The sequence below is a fragment of the Xenopus laevis genome, chromosome 7L (assembly GCF_017654675.1).
Source record: "Xenopus laevis strain J_2021 chromosome 7L, Xenopus_laevis_v10.1, whole genome shotgun sequence".
Taxonomy (NCBI): Eukaryota; Metazoa; Chordata; class Amphibia; order Anura; family Pipidae; genus Xenopus; species Xenopus laevis.
The window spans coordinates 77,432,390-77,455,716 of record NC_054383.1 but is presented as its reverse complement, the minus strand read 5'-3'; the positions used below and the strand labels follow the sequence as shown (position 1 = coordinate 77,455,716).

Below are 23,327 nucleotides of genomic sequence, written 5' to 3'. Positions count from 1 at the left end.
ATTAAAACCAAAAAAACATACGATTCAGGTTTTGGCTCAATTTTATTGAGTTTGTCCCCCCATCCAATTAAATCGGGTTTGGATAAATAACCCCCTGTGTTTATGCCAGATTCAGCTGTCAACTAACTGTATTTATAGTGTTTAGGACATTTTTTGAGCAGATTTTATATATATATATATATATATATATATATATTATTTATTCAGAATCTTATGTTTAGGACACTGTGTCATCATTTATAAGAATTTTCACAATTATAAGGAATTCACATGATTACTGCTTGATATTTTTCATGTAGAGTTTAACATGGTACCCAAAAGCTTGGCGGAAACCACTGGAACTTTATCCTTCATGCCAGGATAATTATAGATCCCAGAAGGGATAAGATAATTTACACACAGAGCAATATTATTGAAGAGCACTTCATCATAAAACTGCCTTTAGGGCACATGCAGTGGCTCACACAATAACATTTCAGGCCAAATCCAATACTTTTTTATTTGGAGCAGAACTCTGCCTGCTTTTCTAAACTTTCCTTTTTAACTCTAAATTCATAGCTGTAATATAACTCTCTCTTAAAATTATAATTACTTAAAATTACAACTTACACAATATTAAACAATGTTGCTTTATTTAAAGATATATTTAGTTGCCAGATCTATCTATTGGATGAAGCTGCTTGAAACCAAATTAACCATAAAATATAATATCGTACCTTATAACCTTTTATGTTACCGCTGTGAATATTTTTTGGTGGGGGTTCCCAACTCACAAATATTGTACCGTTTCCTCCTTCCACAGCAGTCACATTGATGTTCTGTGGAGCAATATTTGGAACTAAAAGAAATAAAATAAATGTGAGAATAATGTTTATTTTTTGCTATTTACAAGCTGTTTGTTAAAGGAGAAGGAAAGTCGTTTAGCACTTGGGGGTGCAAATGTTAGGCACCCCCAAGTGAATGTATTTACTTACCTAAAACCCTGGGCTGATGCTCCTATCAGCAAAAAACTGCACCGGCCCGGGGTTATACCAGTGAGCACCACGGAGGGCTTCTCTTATGACAATTCACAATTTTTTTTCCAACAATGATTCACACTGACCCCAAAGTGAAGGCTTTTTGTCAGCCACGCTGATGGAGATTAAGAACTGGCAGCAACAAGTACCCTGTGCCACTGCCTACACCTCCCTACTCACACATACTCCATCACTTCAAACTATTAATCGTATATCTAAATTACACAATATCTCACCATCAAAATGTTACTGTTAGTTATATCTAATTTACACAATGCCAGTCACTCTCATCAGCCACACACACATACGCATTAAATTAAATCTGCTGCCAAACTAATCATTGTATACATAGGTAGTACCAATACATAAGAGTTATGAAGCATTTCACATCAACAATATACGATGGCCTTTATAAATGGTGAAAAAAATCAAGAAAGATTTATTCAATTAAGATTTCAGTCCCCGTAACAGAACATATTAATTATGGCCTCTCATACTATACACCTTAAGGGAATTAATTATTGTTTGAATAAATCTTTTTTTTTGTTAATGCATTTAAAAAGTGCTGCATTTATTTGGATAGATAGATGCCCTTTTCTTGCCCTTTGTCTTTCCAACAATACATTCCTTATTCAGCAAATTTGGTTTTATTTTTATGTAATAGATTATTCATGCCACCTAGTGGTCAAAGTCACTCAAATGTAGCCACAAAATACTGTCAATACAGTCAAGGAACTTCTTTAAATTATTTGTAAACATTAAACTGGATGAATACGTTTGGCTAAAGCTTGAACTTTTTTATTAACAAATTACATCTAAAAGCTATGAAAATGCATAGGAAAGTTTACCAGTATCTGCAATTTTTATCAGTAGCTTCATATCAAAAATTGTCAACAATTGTGATTTTCTTCTTTTTTTTTCAATTTAAGAAATGTATGTTACTTTTTTCATTGCCACGAGGTTTAAATAAAATAACATAAAAATAAATAAATCTAGAAAACCACTTTACAGCATTTTAAGCAGATTTAGCAAGATTGCTTTCATTTATGTGCAATTAACAATGTACAAAAATTATGAGAAAGTAAAGATTTGTAGTTTTCTTTAAAACACTAATCCAAGCGGTGAAATTTTTTAAAGAATATAAATTCCAGTTACTTTAGACTTATCTCCACTTGGTACTGTATATCATGACCTAGATGAATGAAAACATTCATAGACATATGTAGTTTTCCTTACAGTGGTTGATCAGCTTTATATTAACTCTAAGGGACAGATTTATCAAAGTACGAATTTAGAGGGTGTAAGGGTGTTGGGATGTAGCCTTACCCTATGATTGTAAGTTCCCTGTACCATTCAAGGTATGATGACAGTGTAAACATGGGCTAGAAAGAGATGTAGTCCCATTCAGGCATAGTTATGCCCTGTCTGTGGATTGTAAATGCCATTGGTACAGGGATAAAATGTGGTAACCCCCTAGTGTTATATATAAGATAGGCATACCTCCCAACATTTTGAAAGTAAAAAGAGGGACAAAAAATTTTTTCGCACATAGAACAGCAAATTTGTTTGGCCACTCCCCTTTCTGTGACCACGCCCCCTAATTACCATGTTAATTTTACAAAATTTGGCAGGTTATGAAAGTTTGAAAATATTTCTCCTTATCTAAACTGTTTTTTTGTGTCTCAAAATTGTTACAAAGTATCTTGTTTGCACCTGTTAGCAGTTCTGGGCTCTCTGCTAAAAGCCAATTAAGTGAGAAACTTTGTTTCTTTTTCTGGCTGTTCAGTGCAGAGAAAATAGGGACTTTCCAGTACAAATGAGGGACTTGAGGTTGAGCTGTCAAAAGAGGGACTGTCCCTAATAGATTTTCCTAATAGATTTTCCTCAAGGTAGTTGAAAATATCTCAGAGCTCACATAGGAGGGTGTTGAACCGTGAAGCTGTGCCCTATTGTTACCATTTGTGAATTCTGTAACACATTTGTTCCATAAACCAATTATCAGCTTTAAAAAGCTTCCTCCAGTACACAGCAAGGGCCCATCGGAATGAAAGTGTTACATATTTATTCAATGTTTGCTTTCTATATAATGGAAAATAAATGGAAGCTAAATACCGTCCCTTATTATAAATTTAATAAATTGAAATTGATGGATGCATGTATTTTTTCAACCTCAGCTATCATGATACATAATTATACAATTTTTTTTTTATAACTACTAGTCCTTGATAATTGTTTTATATAGTGATTCTGCTACATAACCACAATGTACTTTTCTTGTAAAGATAATGATATATATTATTTTGTCAGGGGTGATTCCAACTTACTGTCAATCTTTTTTAGTCAACACAAACTTACCTTCCTCGGGTATTCTGAGATGTTTTATATTGCTGTCAGGTCCATAGTTTTTCCCCGCAAAAGGTCGGATCTTAAACTCATATTTCTGTCCCCTCCATAGAGATGGAATAACAGTGCTGTGCTCAGTGATCCTAGACTTTGTCCACTCTGTCCACTCAGAAGCAGAAAGTGTGCGGTAAAATACACTATATCCTTCAGTGAAAGGAGATTCTGTTAACACCTGAAATGGAGTCAAACAAATTAGAAATTTGATCCATAAGAGATAGATTATTTTCTTGGAAGCAATAACAAAATAGGTTTATTGTAATAACTCAAAGGTTTTAACACTTTACATTAACTTCCTTAAAGGAGAAGGAAAGTCTGTTTGCACTTGGTTGTGCCAAATGTTAGGCACCCCCAAGTGATTGTATTAACTTACCTGAAACCCCGAGCCGATGCTCCTACCAGCAGAAAATTGCACCGGCACTGGGTTATACCAGTGAGCACCACGGAGGGATCCTCTTCCGGCTTCTTCTTTCTTCAAATTTCCCGGGGCAAACGCATGCACAATTGAACCAAATAGCCAACTTTTTAGTTAAAGTTGGGCTTTTCATTCTACTGCGCATGCGCAGCCGCGTGAAGAAGATCGCTCTGTGGTGCTCACTGGTATCACCCCGGGCCGGTGCAGTTTTATGATAGGAGCACCCGCCCAGGGTTTCAGGTCAGTCAATACAATCACTTGGGGTGCCTAACATTTGGCACCCCAAGTGCTGCAAGCCTTTCCTTCTCCTTTAAGTGAAGAATCAGAATTTATTTTATGGCATTTAAGAAATTATGTATCTAACGCACAATAAGCATACTGTACTGCCTTATCTTAATGTTTAATTATATGCAACTTTTGCTAATGTTACAAAGACATGCAGAAAAATGATGTTCCTTTGGATACAAGATTGGCTTCTTACCTGCCAGTGCACATAGACTGAGGAGCTTGGAAGTGCTGTAATGTTGTCTAAATGAACACGAACACCCATTAATTCTTTATGGGTTTGTTTCTCTCTCTCTTTCTGACCAGTATCCAAAGGATCTAATAAAAGAATATGAAGTGAGACTGCGTAATATACTTACATACTGAAGGGGCATCCTTTCCATAATTTCAAATTGCCATTTATAAGTGCACTGAACAATAGAGATTTCTTAGATGAAAAGTATAATCATGCAGAGAAGAGTCAAGTGTTTAGTCCTAGTATTATTAAGTTCCACTTGTTCCAGTTCAATCATGGCTCTCTGAATAAAAGGCCTGTTTGTTTACAAATGTGCCTTTTAAAGTAACATGTACTACAACATTTAGAAAAGATTCAAAGTTGCCCTTTTTTTGTAGCGCTTATTATGCTAATGCTTGGCATTTTATTGTCAGTTGTCCATCTAACATCCATGGACACATCTCCTAAACCAGTATGCAATGCTAGAGCTTAGCAATTTGTTGTAAATACTGAAGAACATTCTTTAAAAAAACAATTGTTTCATCTCATAGTCCTGGCAGCCAAAACATTGAGCTACTAGGCCTGAACAGCGTTTTTATGTATACACCTTCATTTGTTACTTACGTACTTACTGTAACTAGTAATGCCACATGCATGGAACTCTTACATTGAATCGGTCAATTACAAAACATGTTTATTTTGGCATTTATCTCTTTATAATACCATGAAAACTCTATGGAGTCCATGAAGGATAGAAGTATAAGACGTAAAAATTAAAATAGCAACAGCTAGTTTGCAGTGCAGTCAATATGCCTAAAAGGAAAAACTGCAAATCAAACTACTAACATCATTCAGCTTGACTTTGTCCAAAGAAAATTCATGTTATTTAAAAGGTCTGTGGGTGTGGGAACCTTTGAAAATCAGTCTTCAAGCAATTCATAAAACTTTAAGAATGAAGTAGTTTTAGGAGGAGGTTGACATAATGATATCCTGAGTTAGAAAAAAGATTAGTCTGTGCTTTTTAAACAGCCCGAATGAATAGGGAATAGATTTGCATTAGTTACCCATTTCTTTATTCATGTGTTAATTCTAAGCAATGCTATGTTTAAGAGTAATGTATTATATACAGAGCCTATTTATGAACTTACCCAGTCTAAAGGGTTTATGGTAAATAAGTGTTATTAGATCCCCCTTATTGTTTGATACCTAGTGTCCTCCTACCACATTGCATCTGCTCTTACATACTTATGATAAGTGTTTTTGTACATTTGCCCTTTAAATTGTGTTTTAAATTGTAAATATATCTATATGTTTTATCATTTTGCCATGTATTCAAAAATAAATGTGATTCTTTTTTCTTCTGTTAACTTCTATCGTAGGATAAAATTCAGCAAGTAGAACACTTCCTTGTAGACTAATGAAAACTGCTATCTGTTGAATCTTCATAAATCATCACAAAACTGCAACATTTCTGCATAGGGAGTTATGGGGAGTAGATCAGTTCCATCAGTACCAAGGAATATCTTTCTCAGTATAAGTAATTCATTATAGGTTATAGGTTTCAGTATAGGTTTCTTAAAAGATTTTTTTGCAGATTTGAATTCAATATGGGTTAATGTTTTCTATAATTAATACAAATTGTTTTATTTTTACCATAGTGTAGGTAGTGAAGGAGTGCAAGCTTCTGAAATATTCAATGTATTCCAGCCAAGCTTCTTACCTTGAACAGTCAGCATTGCCTTAGCCGATACTGTTTCTAGCTGATTTTCTGCAGTGCAGATATATTTTCCAGAGTCATACAAGGTTACAGATCGGATCCTTAATGTATTTTCATCAGTAATTTCATACCTGTTTGAACAGCATTGTGTTTACATTATTTTGAATTGAATAATTGAATATGTTCAATATGAGACTATCACATAAACAACTACCATTAAAATTTTTTAAAACAATCAATCTTAGATTCAAAATATGATGGATTTAATTGGTCGCTCAAGTCCAAAATCATAAACTGTACATACCTTCCTTGTGGAAGTTTTCCATTTTCTTTGCTCCATCGAAAGATGGGCTTCGGGTCTCCTTGTGCGCCACAACCAAACTGCACTGTGCTTCCAAACTTCGCTGTCACATCACTGGGTTTATTTGTAAACATGGGTTTCTCTGAGAATAAGTACAGCCTTTTAGTCACATACTTTCAGGCAATCAAGGAAAGTAGCGCAATGTTCCACAATATCTGCATACCACTATCTACACATCTTATGTACAGGTTAAAACATATAATGTTTTTTTATTGAAACTTTGTAATTTAATAATATTAAGATTGCTTAACTGTAAATTGCAATTTATAGTAAAGGATTCTTAAAGGGGGTTGTTCACCTTTAAATTAACTATTAGTATGATGTAGAGACTGATATTCTGAGACAATTTCTAATGGTTTTTTATCTTTTATTATTTGTGGTTTTTGAGTTATTTACTTTTTTATTCAGCAACTCTTCGGTTTGCAGTTTCAGCAACAGTGTTGCTAGGGTCCAAATTACCCTAGAAACCATGCATTGATTTGAATGAGAGACTGGAATATGAATAGGAAAGGGTCTGAGTACCAATATGAATAATAAAAAGTAGCAATAGCAATACATTTTTAATCTTACAGAGCATTTGTTTTTTAGTTTGAAAACTTAAAAGAGTCAGAATAAAGTAATTAAAATATTGTAAAAATTAAATAATGAAGACCAATAGAAAAGATGCTTAGAATAGGCCATTCTATAACATACCGAAAAGTTAGGTTAAAAAACCACCCCTGCTTTAATACTATATTTACTGTAAACTATAAGCTGTCTGACTCTTGCAGTGTTAAGATCAGAAAACTACGACACTATTTGTTGTAATTTTAGTTTTGCTTTTTAAACTATAGAATAACTACCTGATGTACACACAAAGGACACCACAAAACAATTCTGGGTCCTCAAGCCTGCAAGCATTGGAAACGTGAAAATGAATTTGCTGGGTTTTAGTCAACTTTTTTTAAATAGACTGGGTCTCTCAGAACACAACCAAGGAATTTATACATATCCATATATGTATAAATTCAGATCTGTTATCCAGAATTAGGGATGTCGCGGACTGTTCTGCGGCGAACTTGTTCGCGCGAACATCGGCTGTTCGCGTCCGCCGCAAGTTCGCGAACGTCGCGCGACGTTCGCCAATAGGCGTTCGCGTCAAAATCGTTCGACCATTCGACCATTCGGTCGCTAAAATCGAACGATTTTCGTTCGATTCGAACGAAAATCGTTCGATCGAACGATTAAAATCCTTCGATCGTTCGAATCGAACGATTTTCGGATGTTCGAAGTTCGCGAACTGTTCGCGAACTGTTCGCATTTTTTGCCGGTGTTCGCGAACGGCGTTCGCGAACACATTATCGGCGGTTCGCTACATCCCTATCCAGAATGCTCGGGACCTGGGATTTTCTGGAGAACGGATCTTTCCATAATTTGAATCTTTGTATCTTGTCTACTAGAAAATCATGTAAACATTAAATAAATCCAACTGGCTGGTTTTGCTTCCAATAAGGATTCATTCTATCTTAGTTTGGATTATTTGGATAAAATGGAGTCTATGGGAGACAACCTTTTCATAATTCAGAGCTTTCTGAATAACAGGTTTTCATATAACGGATCCCATACCTATACGAGGGATCTGGCCTTGCTGTTTTCAACACTAACTCCCCACTACTGTGTCCTAGCCCTGTCCTGCTCCACCCAAACTTTCCCTGCCATTGTCATAATCAAACCTAAGTATTACAGAGAGCTGTTCCCTCCTGGTAGTAGGACCCATTCATATTGTTGCTTTTACTGTCAATAAAAAATATATTTAATATTATTATGAAAATAAATATTTAATCTTTTTAATTTATATTTTGTCTATAATGGTGCTATTGGGTGGAGCATTATGAGCTAAGCAAAGAACAAAGACATCGTGAAAGATGGAAAATGGAATGAAAGTAAAAAATGAGACAAGGAGGCAAGTCGGTGTATAGTAACTTGGCAGAGCAGTAAGAGCTAAGCAAAGAAGCAAACAAATAAAAAAAAAACACAAAACACAGTCAATGAGATGAAAAAAACAATGAGAAGAAAGAATTAAAAGATGTCCAGGAAATAATTGATGTGGAAGGAGAGGGAAACTGTTGATGAAATTTCAAATAAAGCAATAGAGGGAACAGAAGTAAAGACACCTAGGTATTCAAAAGGAAAAAAGAGTTGAAAATAATGGACAAAACAAAAGAATGAGAGCCTCGAATAAGAAAACAAAAGGGTGAAACAGAGGAAATGCAATAGAGATCAGAATAAAGAAAAAGCAATATAAAAGAAAATAGACGAGTAATGGAGGGTGGAAAAACAGAAGTAGAAAGAATATATATAAGATGAGAGAATAAAAGAAGAGAGGCAAGAGGTACCAAGGGTAATGAAAAAAAAAAAAAGTGAGAGAAGGAGCAATGAGGGGGTACAGTTAAACACACAAATATTAAACTGCAAAAGATAAAGAAAAGAACTGGATGAAACCATAATTCAGTTTGCTTTATGGATCCCTTCACCCAATATTTTGTCTCCGGCTCAGTGTTCACAAACAACAATTAAAATCCAGAAGCAAGATGTGTTAGGAATGGGCAGGTCAAACCCATGTTCTCTTACCCAGTACAGCAATTTTGGCAGCTCTGCTCTCTCTTTCTCCCACTTGATTAGATGCTAAACAGGCATACAGTCCTGAATCCGTCTTTAGTGCTTTAAAAATAGAGAGCTTGCCTGCAGAAATCTGAAAGGATATTGTTGAAATTTGGAGTTATCTTATGTGAACTGTGGTACTGTGTATATATAGGGGCAGATTTATTTAGGATCAAGTTGTGTTTTCCACAAAAATTTCAGTCTTTGAGGTTATCTTTTTGGTCACAATTTTTTTTTCAGGTTTAAAAAAAACTAGAATTTCAAGGTTTTTATACCCCGACCCTGGAAATAGCTCAAATCCGAAAATACCTAAAAACCTGTCAAAGTCATGTAGGAGTCAATGGCAGAGGTCCCTTGAAACATTCAAATATGTTATTAGCCTTCATGATGTTCTAGTGTTTTGATTTCCTGGCGAAAACTCAATCAATTCAAGTTATTCTGTTAACCTCGAACTCACTGAGTCAAGTTTTTTTCCATTCAAGTTTTTTCTTAAATCAGAAACCATTCGAGTTGTGAGTTCATTTGAGGTATAAAAAAACTCTAAAATTAGACCTTTGATAAATAACACCCATAATGGTACATTAGACACTTTTTATATCTTAGCTCCCAAAATGATTTTAATTCTAGCTTGACAGTGTCACACATATGCCAGATTATTTTTGTTCTTTTTATTCATTTTCATTTTTCAACTGCTTTACAAAAAAAAATTTCAAATCAGTTGTAAAATATGGGGGAAACTTGGTCACAACAAGAAGTGCATTGTTTCATTGACTTGATTAAAATTAAATTAAAAAAATGGAACATTTTCTAATGCTTTTTAAATAACATGAGTAGAAATGTAGTAAATGAAGTAAGTAAACAGCAAAAGATCCTGTATATTAAAAGTTAAAATGTGTTCTTTTATAGTTTTATAGAAGGGAACTATAGCTGTTGAATACAAATTGCTGTTACCGGTGTCTGAAGAACACACTTAGAGGATTTGGTTTCCCTATTAACTTTGGAGAGACACATAAGACAATGCTTATAAACATTGCATTGCCTTAAAACAATCAATAAAATAAATCATGAATACACAATATATGTCCTTATGTTCTTAGAACGTGAGTCATACCAGAAGGCTTTTGAATTATTTATATTTAATGGAAAAACAAATTTGAGCGCAAGGGCTTTTTAAGCTGTAAATATTCACTTGTGGCTGTTTACTGCTGCATCAATTTACGCAATGCTTGTTTTTTCAGATTGCCAAGGGGATGTTATACAGTATGTATGATGTGTACAGATTTATGTACAATACAATCAGCTTCCCAAAAAGAAATACAAACAGAAAAGTAGACCCATACAGTGGATCAGAAGCAGCAACTAAGGTATGAATCTAAAAATGATGGCCTGATCTAGCTGTGATACCGGTTTTAGCAAAGCTGTAGGAATTGGAATATGTATTTCACAATAGCTTTTAGGACACTAGCCAGCCATTTTGGTAAATCATGTGAAGGCAATGTTAATACTTTTAATTTTAGCATTGTGCACTATGACTTTTATCCACAGCTATTTCTCATAGATTGTTGTGACTTCATAATGTTTTTAATGTCATTCTATTCTGCGTGCAAGTGATGTATTACAAAAATTGGACTCTGCTGGTTACTAATGAGTGTGTAGGTTTCTTATACCCCTCAGGCTAAGATCAGACAGCTGTAAATCAGAACATAAAAATTTGTGGTGTTGTACACACACACACTTGCTGTTGATAAAGTAAAAAGTAAGGGAGGCCCTATGAAGAAAGCAGTCATTTATCATAACCGCAGACCCAGGGCCAGATTTAAAAATATCACTCCCCTAGACCTCTTGCATCCTCTGCCCACTCGCATCTCTTAGCTTCCTCGCTCCTTCTCTACACATGTTTTGATGTGGCCAAAGGGCGGCCTTTGTGGCCTGCCCACAAATCCAAGCTGCTCAGGCCCCAAAGAGTACTAAGAAGCTCAATATGCACAATTTAGAAAACTGTAGAGCCGGACACAAGCCTGTAATAAAACATGGCAGCTTGTGTCCATTTTTTGCACTTTACACCCTTTCTTACACATTGTAAATAACCCCTATGATCAGGCATTTTGAAAGTTTCAGTAGAGTTGCCTGACCATGGTTGCAAGCATCTGCTCTGAGTACGCCATTCTGAAATAATCATAACTGCCTACCATCTGCATATATTCAAAAGGCTACAGTTCCCTCCAACCCTGTACAAATAAATTTGAATATATCCATTCTGTATTTTCTCTAACATGACTTCCTCTCACCTTATTTGAAACACTTCCCACATGGAAGATATCAGCAATGGTGAATGCACATATATATATATATATCAAATTATATTTTTGCTATATGCATATATACAATCTTGAGCTAATAAGTGGACACTGGATGTCAGTGCTACAACAGAACAATCAATGAGTTGCTGTATATACATCAAACACAGGGAAAAGCAGTGTACTAGTTGTCTATAGCAGCATGCTGTTTTATTTATCCCTGAAGTTCGGGCGCTGATTTAAAGGACTTGCCAGTAGAGTAACAGGAAGAAACCTGCTCCAAAGTCGATCTATTTCAGTTCTGTGTAATATGCATGGTGGGAGAAAAAAATAGACACAGATACAAAAATTCTCTAACATAAAATGGAGTCTATGGGAGACGTCCTTTCCAGAATTCTGAGCTTTCTGGATAGTGGGTTTACGGATAACAGATCCTATACCTGTATAACAATAATGGTGGGATTTCCATTTGTTTCTAAGATTATGCCCCTTATAATAAAAGTTTTTTTTTTAGTTTATGGGGCACATTTACTAAGCTCGAGTGAAGGATTAGAATAAAAAATACTTCGAATTTCGAAGTATTTTTTTGGCTACTTCGACCATCGAATTGGCTACTTCGACCTTCGACTACGATTCTAACTAAAAATCGTTCGACTATTCGACCATTCGATAGTCGAAGTACTGTCTCTTTAAAAAAAACTTTGACTACTTACTTCACCACCTTCCCCATAGGCTTTCCTAGCAATTTCTGATTGAAGGAAAATCATGCGATCGATGGATTAAAAACCTTCGAATCGTTCGATTCGAAGGATTTAATCATTCGATCGAACGATTTTTCCTTCGATCATTCGATCGAATGAATTGCGGTAAATCCTTCGACTTCGATATTCAAAGTTGAAGGATTTAACTTCGATAGTCGAATATCAAGGGTTAATTAACCCTTGATATTCGACCCATAGTAAATGTGCCCCTATGTATTGTGAGTTCAAGAGTTGAGCTGGAAACTGTATGCTAAATTCACCCTTGTGGCATCACATTTTTTAATCCATCAGCATATACTGTATTGTAGATACAAGAAAGCTGATTAGTTCCATTATTCATGTTATTATAAAGCATTCATTTGACGTTTTCTTGTTGTCTCAACCAAGTCCCAGCCTCCTTAGACATATTATAACACATAACATATTATATATTATATTTTTAACCCCATTAGGCAGGCTAATGGACCCTCACAACCCTTACAATGTTTTTATACATATACGGTCATTTTAAAAACAAGGATATACCTAGGCCGTATACGCTTATCTTAGTCAACATCCAGGCCTCACACAACTACAGAAATTATAATTAAGGTTACAGGTCACTGCAAGGAATACTTATAATAAAAGATTTTACATTCCTGCTATATGAATATGTATAAGGGAAACAACTGGAAGGTAATGTCAAATATATTTTGAACTCATGTTAGTTAAAAAGCATTTCCCAAGAGTTATATCAGTGCAAAAGAAGAAGATATAGATACCACCACCAATTAGCTTATGTAAATACTTCTGTTTCAAGTCAAGGTCACACTATTTTCAAACCATAACTCCCAACTCATAAGCCTGCAACATTCAAAGGGATCCTGGGAAATATCACGGCTAAATGAACTGAGTCTGGCATCATGTGAGCCAGTGTGTTTGTTAATATGGTCATATGACCATCACCTGTAAGTTAGGAGTTGATCCCCCAAAATGTTTTTCTTGTTTGTTGTAGCACACAAGACAATGAGAGGTGGGATTAGGCCAGCTGTCAGAATTCAAGTTCATGATGTTTCCCATTTAAACAATTTGTTAGAATGAAACATTTTTCCCTTTGTTTTGAATGGCATGCAGAGAACATGAAGGCTTGTCATTTCCGATATGATGCTATAAAAATTAGACAATAATAATTCCAGGAAACCAAACTTAACTGTTCTAATTAAGATGTTCTACTGCAATGCAGAGGCACATATCAGTTTGATGCTTTACACTTTACTTTAGCATTAATTATTGAACATATTCCTTAAAATAAAACTTGCAGTAGGCTACAGAAAGTCAAATCAGCAGTTAATGAAAAAATAAGAAATAGGTTTGACACTTTCAAACTGCAAAGGGATTTGGTGTCTCTACTTTTATTAGCAGCACTAGACAGGTGCCTAATGTACAATCTGAAAAAAAAATATACCCAGGCTTATTTTAAATAATGGAGTAAAAAAATGTGCAAAAAATGGGAGCAATGGCAAACAGAGTATTTTGTTTAAATTGGTTTGAATAACTAAAATGATGGAACTGCAACTAATTATGGACCAAATATTGTGCTGTTGCTATTCATATGACCCCTCATATAAACATATATGCTTAGGGTTATGGAACAATAGACAATATGCTTTAACCATGCCAGCTCATGTGAAAAAATGGAAAGTACCATAAAAGTATAACAAGGGATGACAAAATTCAACTTATGTAAGAAGAAAAAAAGAGCAAAAACAATTTAATTACCATATAGCGACTATTGTTATGGTTTAATGGAATCCCATCTTTCTTCCATGTAACATTGGGCTCAGGATGACCTTTTGGAGGCAAACATTCTATCTCAAGTTTGTTCCCCACTGCCACAACTGCATCCGATGGATTTAGACGAAAATCCTCCCTCAGTGCTAAAATAAGATTTAAAAAAAAGAAAGTGTTAATATTTCTTTTGAATAAATATAATTCTAAACTGTTTTCCAAAAAGACTATTGTATAAACGTACTCTTTGCTACTAATGGAATAAGTGGTCCTATCTCCAAACATACTCCAATAAGCCCAGTAAGAAGGTTTGGAAGGTTGGCCAGTATTTGTTTGGCTCCTAGATCCTTTCCTAGACATTGTTAATTCATTGGGTATTTACTGTTCCTTTAGAGCAATCATACACATTGTAACCTTATGCTGACTATTAGGGGCCGATTCACTAACTTCGAGTGAAGGATTCGAAGGTAAAAAACTTCGAATTTCGAAGTTTTTTTGGGCTACTTCGACCATCGAATGGGCTACTTCGACCTTCGACTACGACTTCGAATCGAAGTATTCGAAGTAAAAATCGTTCGACTATTCGACCATTCGATAGTCGAAGTACTGTCTCTTTAAAAAAAACGTCAACCCCCTAGTTCGCCATCTAAAAGCTACCGAAGTCAATGTTAGCCTATGGGGAAGGTCCCCATAGGCTTGCCTAACTTTTTTTGATCGAAGGATATTCCTTCGATCGTTGGATTAAAATCCTTCGAATCGTTCGATTCGAAGGATTTTATCGATCAATCGAAGGAATTATCCTTCGATCGTTCGATCGAACTATCTGCGCTAAATCATTCGACTTCGATATTCGAATTCGAAGGATTTTAATTCCTAGTCGAATATCGAGGGTTAATTAACCCTCAATATTCGACCCTTAGTGAATCGGCCCCTTAGTGATGGGCGAATCAATTTTGACGCACAACATTTTGTTTTTGTTGCAGCAAATTTTTTGCCACAAATCTACGCCTGACAAGTACATTCGTCCATCACTACTGACAATGAGACAGATGCATATCATTTGGAAGATTTATGGAAGTAAAGAGCTGGTAGGTTGCTGTATTTATAGTATATGCTGTTGAGGGGTTTTCCAAATTCTCCTCTAACACATGGGCTAGACTAACTTCCATGAAGTAGTTTGTGATGTTACTATATGTCATTAAAAGCCAGAGGTTTGGGGCCATAAAGGATAAAACACATCTAATTATTACTTAATATTTGACTCTGTAGCTAAGACTCCACCAGGAAGTACATAGAGTATATTGACATAATATCATATTGGTCTTGTTTTTTTTTTTATTATTATTATTATTTTCCCTAAGTGATTTATTTAGTTTTTCCCCTATCACCATGGAATAGTAGTTGTATCTGGGAGGAGAAGGGTATACAATCTGGTGTCTACCCTAGCCAGTGACTAGGTGAAAGGAGACATTAATCCAGAGTTCTTGTGGTAGAAGTGCGACTAGTCCACTTGGTAGTGAAAAATTACCAGTTGGGGAGAGCAGTCCCTGTAAAAAGTGTTAAGCCATACTGTTCTGACATCTTAAGTAATCCCCCAGATCGCTAATATTTTTGAACTATCCAGCAGCTACCAAGTGTAATTCAACGTTTGAATGACATAATATCATGGTAAAATTGTTTTTATAAAATGAATATGGTATATTAAAGCAGTGGCTACTAAGTATATTTTGTAATTCAAAAATAGCTAAATTATTTACAACAGTTTAGGAAGAGCACAGGTTTCCAGGAAGCACATTATCTCATACTTAGAAATGAGATCATAGTCTGTAGCCCATTGTAATTTGTACTGAATCATATGAATGCTTTGTTTATCTAATGCCCTTTCATATTGTATCACTAAAGCTTCCTTCCTGCTGCGTCATTCAAATTCCTTTTTTAAAATGTCTGAGCTGAAAAAAAGTTTTTTTCTCTACAGACATTCATTTTCCGAAGGTGTTGCTCACCACAATGTTATCCCCTTTACTTAACACCATCCTTCTACTCCCTTTCAGAATCATTATAACAAGGACATTTTAGAAACAAACGAGGGAATGTAAAAAAATCAATAATAGACCAAATATGCACTCAGTGAATAATTATAATAACCGTGAAAATATGTATCTTTTCATAAATGTAATTTGCAAACCCACAAAGGTGTTTAGTGACCAACCTGCCAGTGCAAAAACATTTTATTGTTTGCCACTAGGGCATACTGAAAGTAGAACTTTAAAAACTGAGCAATGTAATAATGAAGAATGTCTTTTAATGAGATGTGAATTTTTGTTTTTAATTTGAATTTTTGAATTATATTTCCCAACAGCGTATACTGCATTCGCCCATGACTTGAAAATTGAACACCCAAATATCAGTGTGTAGGATTGTTTATTAGCATAGAGCTGTTGTACAAGTTCAAGGTCCATTTAGCTAGAAAATGTATAGAAAATGAGAAGTGATGGCCAGAATGGAATGATAACTTTCCTTGCCATGCAGGGGCCATGTGCACAGTGCCATTTTTGCCATGAACAAAGGTGAAAGACACCTTTGATAATTTAAAGAGGAAAATATTAACTGGAATTACAGCTCTTCTAGTGTAGAGTGTGCAAAAGTGATCCTGCTACCTCTTACCCCAGGATGAGACAAAATGCTCCATGGGATGCTGTTTAAAACAGCTCTTTTAGCAGAAATCATTATCATAATTTATTGTTATGGTGCCAGTAAGGTATGCAGTACTTAATTTAACAAACAAGGGTTACAGAATAAAAATGGGTTCAGAGGGCCCTGCTAACAAGATGTTACTGTTTGAGCCCTTAGTCCAGTGCACAATGCTGTTAGTTGGTAAAAACAGTCCCCATTATAAAAATAAATGTTATTTTATTATATATTGTTCATAAGTAGACATTCATACATAGTAAGGCTTAGCAGTGGCCAAACCATTATTTCTGTTCAGAGTAGGAACTACAGATATTAAAGGGGTTGTTCACCTTGAAATTAACTTTTACTATAATGTAGAGAGTGAGGTTCTGAGACAATTTGCAATTTATATTGATTTTTTATTAATTGTGGGTTTTGAGTTATTTAATTTTTTATTCAGCAGCTCTCCAGTTTGCAATTTCGGCCATCTGGTTGCTAAGGTGCAAATTCCCCTAACAACCATGCATTGATTTTAATAAGAGACTGGAATATGAATAGGAGAGGCCTGAATAGAACGAGGAGTCATGCAAAGTACAGTAGCTTTGCAAAGCACTTGTTTTTTAGATATGGTCAGTGACCCCAATTCGAAAGCTGGAAAGAGGCAGAAGAAAAAGGCAAGTAATTCAAAAACTGTAAAAAAAATAAATAGTGAAGACCAACTGAAAAGTTGTTTAGAATTGGTCATTCTCTAACATACTAAAAGTTAACATATAGGTGAACCAAGCAAGAGACTTGAATCCTACCCACATCTAACCATTACTTTAGATTTTATCTCAGACTTTTATTCCTAACTTAACTGAGCCTCTGCATACTTTCATCTCTATACACTTTCAAGCCACGTAGCCCCTGAGCCTGTTTGTTGTTGTCTATTGTAGCTCTAGTCATAAGGGATTTACACTGCAGTTTTTTATGTTGTAGCACAAGCTGCCACAATATATTTAACAATCCATGTATCTACTGAGTACAACCTGTACTGAGACATAGATGTTACAAGGCTGCAACAACAGTTTTATAGATTAAGTGGGAAAGGGATAATGGCAACCCAATCTCATTTAAAGGGTTAAGTATATGAATAATTCAACAAGGCCTTGTGTACAATCATGTTGATATTCTTGAACACCGGTGTAAAGAATTTCTTAAAACCTTGAGCTATTGCACTGTGTTTGAATGATACTATAAAAATCAGTTTAATAAAATGCAATATTTTTGTTCTGTGGGTAGCTTGCATTATGGTGGCTTCAGGTATGATTTCAAGTATAGTGATTTCAAATTGTAGGGAAAATAACTGATAACAAGCACATCACAGAAATATATGAATTTTCCTTAGCCTTTGCTAACAAATGAAAGATTATACTTCTCCAGAAAGCCCATGAAGCAGATAAACAATGCATCTGCATAAAGAATACTTCTTATATTAGGGATTTATACCGAACTTGAAAAAATAAACACGTTTAAGGGGATTTATAGTAAAAATAAATATGATTCTATTGGTCTTAGACAGCAAAAATCAGCCACAATGTAATGTAATTCAAGTTATTTTGCTACCAGCTTCCAACAACTTCCCACGTTCTCTCCCACATGACATGATTAAAATGTCTTGTAATTTAGTATGTAATCATTTTTGATGCATTTAAAATAATTTTTAACAAGGAGATGCATTTAAAATAATTTTTAACAAGGAGAAAAATCACAGAGAATTATAAGAAAACCTGTTATCCAGAAACCTCCAATTACAGGCAGTCCATCTCTAATAGACTCCATTTTAAACAAATGATTAAAATTTTTTGGAAATGATTTCCATTTTCTCTGTCATAATAAAACAGTACCTTGTGCTTGATTGTAACTAAGATTTAATTAATCCTTATTGGAGGCAAAACAAAGTTATTGGGTTTATTTAGGGGGTTATTTATCAAAGGTCGATTTTGTGAGCTTTTTTCTACCTCAAATGAACTCAAATGTAAAGAACTTAAATGAATGCAATGGGGAGGGGGACTAAAATACTCGAATTGATCAAGTTATCTGCGAAAAAAAGCTTTAATCGCTCAAACTAATTTTGAGCGCAAACCACTGATAAAAACCTGAAAACCATAAAGGCTAAAAACATCTTCAAATTCTTCAAGGGACCACTGGCACTGACTTTTACATGACCTCAACAGGTTTTAGCTGCCTTATTTTGGATTCAAGCTTTTTGAACTGGGGCATGATAAATAGGAGTTTTTTTTCTCCACAGTTTTTACTGAAACTACCCTTAAAAAGCTAAAAAAAATTCAGAAAATACAAAACTTGATCTTTGATAAATAAATGAATAACCCCCTTAATGTTTAAATTATATTTTAGTAGACGTAAAGTATGGATATCCAAATTAAAGATTTGATATCCAGATATCCGGAAGATACCAAGTACCGAACATTCTGTGTAACAGGTCCCATTTTTGTATTCTTTTATGAACCATTCAAAAGTAAAATTCAGTGCAATGGTATCCAGTCTCTTATCTGTTCAAACTGATGATTGCATCCCCCATGCTGCACCCATTCAGGCGTGTATGTACAGTAGGGATGTAGCGAACGTCGGAAAAAAAGTTCGCGAACATATTCGCGAACTTGCGCAAAAACGCGAGCGGTTCGCGAACGGTTCGCGAACCCCATAGACTTCAATGGGAAGGCGAACTTTAACATCTAGAAAAGACATTTCTGGCCAGAAAAATGATTTTAAAGTTGTTTAAAGGGTGCAACGACCTGGACAGTGGCATGCCAGAGGGGGATCAAGGGCAAAAATGTATCTGAAAAATCTGCCTGTGTGTGCTTGGAAGAGATAGTGTAGGGGGAGAGCTGTTAGTGATTTCAGGGACAGATGATAGTAAGTTTGCTGGCTAGTAATCTGCTTGATACTGCTCTGTATTGGAGGGACAGAAGTCTGCAGGGATTTGATGGACATTTTAGCTTAGGTAGCTTTGCTGGCTAGTAATCTACTGTTCTCTTTAAACAACTGCCATACGTTGACCTTGTAGGCATTGTTTGCCCAGTTTTTTTGGACGCAGCCACTGAAGCACAGTTGCCATAAAAAATATGCCATATAAATGCTGAAAATAGTCATTTTTCGCCATACGTTGACCTTGTAGACATTGTTTGCCCAGTTTTTTTGGTTGCAGCCACTGAAGCACAGTTGCCAGAAAAAATATGCCATATAAATGCTGAAAATAGTCATTTTTTGCCATACGTTGACCTTGTAGGCATTGTTTGCCCAGTTTTTTTGGTCGCAGCCACTGAAGCACAGTTGCCAGAAAAAATATGCCATATAAATGCTGAAAATAGTCATTTTTTGCCATATACGTTGAGTCAACGTATGGCAAAAAATGACTATTTTCAGCATTTATATGGCATATTTTTTCTGGCCTCTGTGCTTCAGTGGCTGCGGCCAAAAAAACTGGGCAAACAATGCCTACAAGGTCAACGTCGTTGACCTTGTAGGCATTGTTTGCCCAGTTTTTTTGGCCGCAGCCACTGAAGCACAGAGGCCAGAAAAAATATGCCATATAAATGCTGAAAATAGTCATTTTTTTGGTCGCAGCCACTGAAGCACAGTTGCCAGAAAAATTATGCCATATAAATGCTGAAAATATGCATTTTTTTGGTTGCAGCCACTGAAGCACAGAGGCCAGAAAAATTATGCCATATAAATGCTGAAAATATAAATTTTTTTGGTTGCAGCCACTGAAGCACAGAGGCCAGAAAAATTATGCCATATAAATGCAGAAAATATGCATTTTTTTGGTCGCAGCCACTGAAGCACAGTTGCCAGAAAAATTATGCCATATAAATGCTGAAAATATCAATCTTTTTGGTTGCAGCCACTGAAGCACAGAGGCCAGAAAAATTATGCCATATAAATGCTGAAAATATGCATTTTTTTGGTCGCAGCCACTGAAGCACAGTTGCCAGAAAAATTATGCCATATAAATGCTGAAAATATAAATTTTTTTGGTTGCAGCCACTGAAGCACAGAGGCCAGAAAAATTATGCCATATAAATGCTGAAAATATGCATTTTTTTGGTTGCAGCCACTGAAGCACAGAGGCCAGAAAAATTATGCCATATAAATGCAGAAAATATGCATTTTTTTGGACGCAGCCACTGAAGCACAGTTGCCAGAAAAAATATGCCATATAAATGCTGAAAATAGTCATTTTTTGCCATACGTTGACCTTGTAGACATTGTTTGCCCAGTTTTTTTGGTTGCAGCCACTGAAGCACAGAGGCCAGAAAAAATTAAACCAGTAGGGTTTGCACCCTAGTTTGTAACGGTGGCGGAGGGAGGAGGAGGACGCTAAAGGACAGCTGTGTGTGGAGTCATGAGGCTTGAAGAGAAGGACAGCTGCATAGAAGTCAGAACAAGTCTTCCGGCGTGCAGTAACCCTCCGAGATCCACCCCTCATTCATTTTAATAAAGGTCAGGTAATCGACACTTTTGTGACCTAGGCGAGTTCTCTTCTCAGTTACAATCCCTCCTGCTGCACTGAAGGTCCTTTCTGAGAGCACACTTGAGGCTGGGCAAGACAAGAGGTTCATGGCAAATTGTGACAGCTCTGGCCACAGATCAAGCCTGTGCACCCAGTAGTCCAGGGGTTCATCGCTCCTCAGAGTGTCGATATCTGCAGTTAATGCCAGGTAGTCCGCTACCTGCCGGTCGAGGCGTTCTTTGAGGGTGGATCCAGAAGGGTTGTGGCGCTGCCTTGGACAGAAAAACATTTGCATGTCTGACGTTACAGACTGGCCAAAGGGCTTTGTCCTTGCAGGTGTGCTCGTGGCAGGATTACTGGCACCTCTGCCCCTGGAATGTTGATGAGTTCCTGAAGTGACATCACCCTTAAAAGCATTGTACAACATGTTTTGCAGGCTGGTTTGTAAATGCCGCATCTTTTCGGACTTGTGGTATGTTGGTAACATTTCTGACACTTTATGCTTGTACCGAGGGTCTAGTAGCGTTGCGACCCAGTACAGGTCCTTCTCCTTAAGCCTCTTGATACGGGGGTCCTTCAACAGGCATGACAGCATGAAAGACCCCATTCTCACAAGGTTGGATGCAGAGCTATCCATCTCCGCTTCCTCATTATCAAGGACTGCATCATCCACGGTCTCCTCCCCCCAGCCACGTACAAGACCAGGGGTCCCCAAAAGGTCACCACTAGCCCCCTGGGAAGCCTGCTCCTGTTGGTCCTCCTCCTCCTCCTCCACAAAGCCACCTTCCTCCTCTGACTCCACTTCTGGCACCTCTCCCTGCGTTGCAGCAGGTGCCTGGGTTCGTTCTGGTGATTCCGACCAGAAATCGTGCGCTTCCAGCTCCTCGTCACGCTGGTCTACAGCCTCATCTGTCACTCGTCGCACGGCACGCTCCAGGAAGAAAGCGAAGGGTATTAGGTCGCTGATGGTGCCTTCGGTGCGACTGACCATATTTGTCACCTCTTCAAAAGGTCGCATGAGCCTGCAGGCATCGCGCATAAGCACCCAGTAACGGGGGAAAAAAATCCCCAGCTGTGCAGATCCAGTCCTACCACCCAGTTCAAAAAGGTACTCGTTGACGGCCCTTTGTTGTTGCAGCAGACGTTCCAACATAAGGAGCGTTGAATTCCAGCGAGTCTGGCTGTCAGAAATCAAACGCCTGACTGGCATGTTGTAGCGCTGCTGAATGTCAGCAAGGCGTGCCATGGCTGTGTAGGAACGTCTGAAATGGGCCGACACCTTTCTGGACTGGGTGAGAACGTCCTGGAATCCTGGGTACTTGGAGACAAAACGTTGGACTATTAAATTTAACACATGTGCCATGCAGGGCACATGTGTTAAATTGCCTAGTCTCAACGCTGCCAACAGATTGCTTCCATTGTCACACACCACTTTTCCGATCTGCAGTTGGTGTGGGGTCAGCCACCGATCGGCCTGTGACTGCAGAGATGACAGGAGTACAGATCCGGTATGGTTTTTGCTTTCCAGGCACGTCATCCCCAAGACAGCGTGACAACGGCGTACCTGGCACGTCGAATAGCCTAGGGGGAGCTGGGGGTGCACAGGTGTGGAGGAGGAGAAGGAGGACCCAGCAGCAGAGTAAGAAGAAGAAGAAGACGAGGTAGAGAGCGATGGAGGAGTAGAGGTGGTGGCAGAACCGCGTGCAATCCGTGGCGGTGACACCAACTCCACTGTTGTTGTTGAGCTACCCATTCCCTGCTTCCCAGCCATTACCAAGTTCACCCAGTGGGCAGTGTAGGTGACATACCTGCCCTGACCATGCTTGGAGGACCATGCGTCAGTAGTCATATGGACCTTTGGCCCAACACTAAGTGACAGAGATGCGGTAACTTGGCTCTGCACATGTTGGTACAGGTGTGGTATTCCCTTTTTAGAAAAAAAATTGCGGCTGGGTACCTTCCACTGCGGTGTCCCAATTGCTACAAATTTGCGGAAGGCCTCAGAGTCCACCAGCTGGTATGGTAAAAGCTGGCGGGCTAAGAGTGCAGACAAGCCAGCTGTCAGACGCCGGGCAAGGGGGTGACAGTCAGACATTGGCTTCTTACGCTCAAACATGGCCTTCACAGAAACTTGGCTGGTGGCAGATGACTGGGAATGGGAACAGGTGGTCAAGGTGGAAGGCGGAGTGGAGGGTGGTTCAGACGGGTCAAGGAGAGCAGAGGTAGAGCAGTAAGATGCTGGACCAGAAGGAGTGTGGCTTTTAGTTT

General features: G+C 37.2%; 1 protein-coding gene across 2 annotated transcripts in view; it reads right to left on the bottom strand.

Moving 5' to 3' along the window:
* The window catches only part of robo4.L (roundabout guidance receptor 4 L homeolog), a 131,092-nt gene that overhangs the window by 69,498 nt on the left and 38,267 nt on the right, over positions 1 to 23,327 (bottom strand). For both annotated transcript variants that reach the window (XM_041569198.1, XM_018225726.2), the window contains exons 3-9: positions 13,865 to 14,022; positions 9,019 to 9,139; positions 6,352 to 6,490; positions 6,051 to 6,178; positions 4,313 to 4,434; positions 3,372 to 3,591; positions 717 to 838 (exon numbers count right to left, since the gene is read on the bottom strand). In XM_041569198.1, the coding sequence (XP_041425132.1) occupies positions 717 to 838; positions 3,372 to 3,591; positions 4,313 to 4,434; positions 6,051 to 6,178; positions 6,352 to 6,490; positions 9,019 to 9,139; positions 13,865 to 14,022 (1,010 nt within the window). The remainder of the gene's footprint in view (positions 1 to 716; positions 839 to 3,371; positions 3,592 to 4,312; positions 4,435 to 6,050; positions 6,179 to 6,351; positions 6,491 to 9,018; positions 9,140 to 13,864; positions 14,023 to 23,327) is intronic.